Raw genomic sequence first — 3,830 nt, 5'->3', positions numbered from 1 at the left:
AATCAGTATTTGCATTTTATGAAAGTGATACACCTCACGTAGAAGGCATAGCTATAGTTTATAAAGGCATTAGTGGTTCACATGACTTCCAAAAAACCACAACCATAGGCAAATGGGAAAAAGAACTGGGAACTACAGTTCCCAATACAGTATGGCAAAAAGCTATTAAAGAGACTTAGAAGGCAACTCTATGCACAGATCACCGGCAACTATGTCAAAAAACACTTCACAGGTGGTATTTAACATCATATAAGCTCTCAAAAATATATCCTAACACACCATCCACATGCTGGATACAGTACGGTTAAACTAGATCCCTAATACTGTACATATTATGTGGTTTTGTCCATCTATCACCTCCTACTGGAACAATGTTTTTAAATTGATATATAATTGACCTCATCACCTATTTATCCCAATATTAACTTAGCACTATTACAGCTGAATATAGAATCCATACCTAAAGAAATCAGGACTCTTGTCATTCATATCCTTCTCTCAGCCAAATTAAATATAACAAGAAGCTTGAAAACTCTCACAACTCCCAATCTCTCAGACATAATAACTGACCTTAACCTAATCTGCTCTCTTGAGCAACTTTATGCATTCAAAAACAAGTTTCAAGCATCTGCTTCCTGATGGAATCTATGTTACATAAACACTTTAACGTAATGCAGAGGACAAATATGTACCCAACCTGAGAGTCTCCAACCTGTAACCTTGCTAAACAACCCAATACCCATATCTAATTATTCACCATAGAACAATATACGTCGTGCTCGTGTTTTATATGTTTACTGGTTTATTTGTATTTTTTTTATCAACTCTATAACAACTGAAGGCAGGCAATAGACAAAAATAAGAGAGAAGTACATTTCTCATCACAGCTCATAGAGTCTCTTCCCCATCTTGAGGAGATATGTCTATTTTATGACCCTTTTCGCTATTGTAAGCCCCTCTAACCACTGAGAGAGATATGAGAGGGCTTAACATTCAGATTTATAAAGGTTTACCATATGATCCCTACCTATTAGCTATCTTCTCTTTATCATTATAGCTTAAGTTGTACTATCAATATGTCTACTGCGAATATATTGTAATGTCCGGTTATGTTTGTTGTTATACTCCTTTTTGGAAAACCCAATAAACACAATTGAAAATAAAAGCCTTACAGGTTACCAATTTAGAGTTACAGAGGAGGTCTGGTGCTAGAATTATTGCTCTCACTCTGACGTTTATGGCAATACCTCACATGTGCAGTGTGATCGCTGTTTATGTATGCTTGCGAGACTTGACATGTGCATTTTCCTTTGTGTTCGAGGGCAGGGGATGGTGCGCTTTACATTTTTTTTTTTTACACTTTCTTTAAAAAAATCTGATCACTTTTATTGCTGTTACAAGTTATTCTATAATTTGCTCTCAATATTTATATTTCTTTATTTTTCTCACAGGTGGAAAAACAACCTGAATTCTTGCTAAAATGTTCCACACTGGTCTTCATCAGCACTTAATGATGAGTCACATCGAAGACAAGACGTATCCATGCCCTGAGTGTGAAAGAGTTTTTGCTTATAAGTCACAGCTTGCAATTCACCAGAGGACACACACAGGAGAGAAGCCATTTTCATGCTCTGAATGTGACAGAGGATTTTCTAGTAAAACATTGTTAATTAGACACGAAGCAGGTCACATAGGAGTAAAACCATTTTCATGCTTTGAGTGTGACAAGTCTTTTGTATATAAAGAACACCTCATTTGTCATCTAAGAACTCACACAGGTGAAAAGCCATTTAGATGTTCAGAATGTGACAAGTGCTTCTCGCAAAAGATAAATCTTATTCGACACCAAAGAGTTCACACAGGAGAGAAACCATATCCATGTTCGGAATGTGAAATGTGTTTTAAAGCCAAATCAAATCTGATGAGACACCAAAAGACTCATACAGGTGAGAAACCACACCTGTGTCTTGAGTGTAACAAATTTTTTAGAAGCAAGCAAGAACTTTTAGATCACCAGAGGATTCACACGGGGCTGAGACCGTTTTTATGTCCTGAATGTGGCAAGTCCTTTACAACAAATTCTGCACTCACGAAACATTGTATGACTCATACAGGGGAGAAGCCATTTAGATGTTTAGAATGTGAAAAGTCCTTTACCACAAATTCTGCCCTCACAAAACATTGTATGACTCATACAAGAGAGAAGCCTTTTATTTGTCCACAATGTGAAGAGGGCTTCTCGCACATAGCAAGTCTGATTAATTACCAATTGGTTCAAGCAGGGGAGAATTCGTATTTGTGCTCCAAATGCCATAGGTATTTTGTTACCGAAGTTAAGCTGAGCTCTCACCAGAAGGTTCACACAGGAGAATATCCATATTTGTATTATGGCTATGAGAAGTGATTTGGAACCATGCAAGGAATGCTCACACTAACGAGACAGAAGACAAAGACTTTTCTAGCTTCAAACAAGTCCAGTGCTTTAAATATTCACAGTTCAATAATCTTCTCTCGTAAAAGAAATTGCTATCATATTTAGACTAACTCTTCAAAGGGCAAATTTGAAGGTAGCCATAGATTTGAACTGACTGCTGAGCAATTGTGCTCTGATCACATCACCTGATTACATGTCCAATAATCACACAGACATACAATGGCTAACCATTCTACCACAAAATAGATGATTGGACAGGTTTTAAACTCATTCTGATTGCTTTTATTATTTAACCTGCTGTCTACCTGCACATCCTACCTCTCTTCGCTTTCTGAGGCATAAACATGAATGCATGGCCAAGTTGGGTATCAGAGTAGTAGTAGTAGCTTAGTAGCTGGTAGACCTATGCACAACGAAAACATATGTTTTGTTTCAGATCCATTTGTTAAGTTAACAATGTTTAGTCATACAGTATTCATTATTTTAGAATGATTCATTTTCAGAAATCAGTATAATCAGTATTTTCAAATCTATATGAATTTTGGAGGACCACTATATTCGTTCTATGCTATTCTAGTCTATTCTATTCTTATTCTCTTATTTCACTTTTATACCTTACTGTATTTATTGCAATAGGTTTCCATTTCATTTTTAAATTTTCTGAATTCAAATTTGTTATTTTGTTTAGTTATACTTTTTTCAGATTTGTTGATATTCACATAACCTCCGATATTCTGAACCTCCGAAAACTACATTTTCATCTGAAAAATGAAACGCATGTCTAGTAGTCAAATCATGCCTGTATATTTACTTGTTTTATACCATTGACCAATGGTGGACAACTGCGGCCCTTAAGCAGTTGTAGAATTATATGTCTCATGAGGCATTGCAACATGACAGCTACAAGCATTGACTCCCAGAGGAAGAGGCATGATGAGAAGACTGACAGTTGCTCTCGAAGGCATGATTAGTATTTTTGCAACAACTGGAGGTTGCCCACCCCTGCCATATACGATAGAAGGAGGTCAAACATGAAGGCATGATCCATCATCAGAGCACTGAACTGCTGTAAGTCACTCTACAGGTATGCAAATTTGGCTTTGAATGATTACAAGCAATTTCAATGAGGACGTGCAGAGGGAGGAGTGAAGAGCCAGGTCTGGTATCAGCTTATCAAAGAGGGAATGAGACTGATTCAGTAAAAAAACAACTGTTTTCCCTTCAATAGTGGGAGTAGCAATGAAAATGAAAGGATAACCAAATTGTGTCTGTCACTGCATAGTACCCTTACTTTTTACTATATATTTACAAGCAAGAAGACATATGTGTTCTTAGTTTAGATATCATTTTTAGGCATCATTATCCTCTTCTTGAGGAGAAGCTAGTTAAAAAAAAA

The 3,830-nt window shown here is 36.5% G+C and overlaps 1 protein-coding gene across 1 annotated transcript; it reads left to right on the top strand.

Annotated features, from left to right (window-relative positions):
- The first annotated feature begins 1,426 nt into the window (after positions 1-1,426).
- On the top strand, positions 1,427-2,484 carry LOC309553581 (uncharacterized protein). Its single transcript, XM_082254858.1, has one exon. The coding sequence runs from the start codon at positions 1,481-1,483 to the stop codon at positions 2,402-2,404; it is 924 nt and encodes a 307-aa protein (XP_082110984.1). The 5' UTR covers positions 1,427-1,480; the 3' UTR covers positions 2,405-2,484.
- The last annotated feature ends 1,346 nt before the right edge of the window (positions 2,485-3,830 follow it).

This window comes from Pelophylax lessonae (assembly GCF_965119305.1).
Source record: "Pelophylax lessonae genome assembly, chromosome: 4".
Lineage (NCBI taxonomy): Eukaryota > Metazoa > Chordata > Amphibia > Anura > Ranidae > Pelophylax > Pelophylax lessonae.
The sequence above is the reverse complement of the archived record's forward strand: the minus strand, read 5'-3'. Positions and strand labels throughout refer to the sequence as shown.

Excerpts from the sequence above, each read along its gene's own strand:
- LOC309553581 (XM_082254858.1), top strand. The coding sequence starts at position 1,481 with ATGTTCCACACTGGTCTTCATCAGCACTTAATGATGAGTCACATCGAA.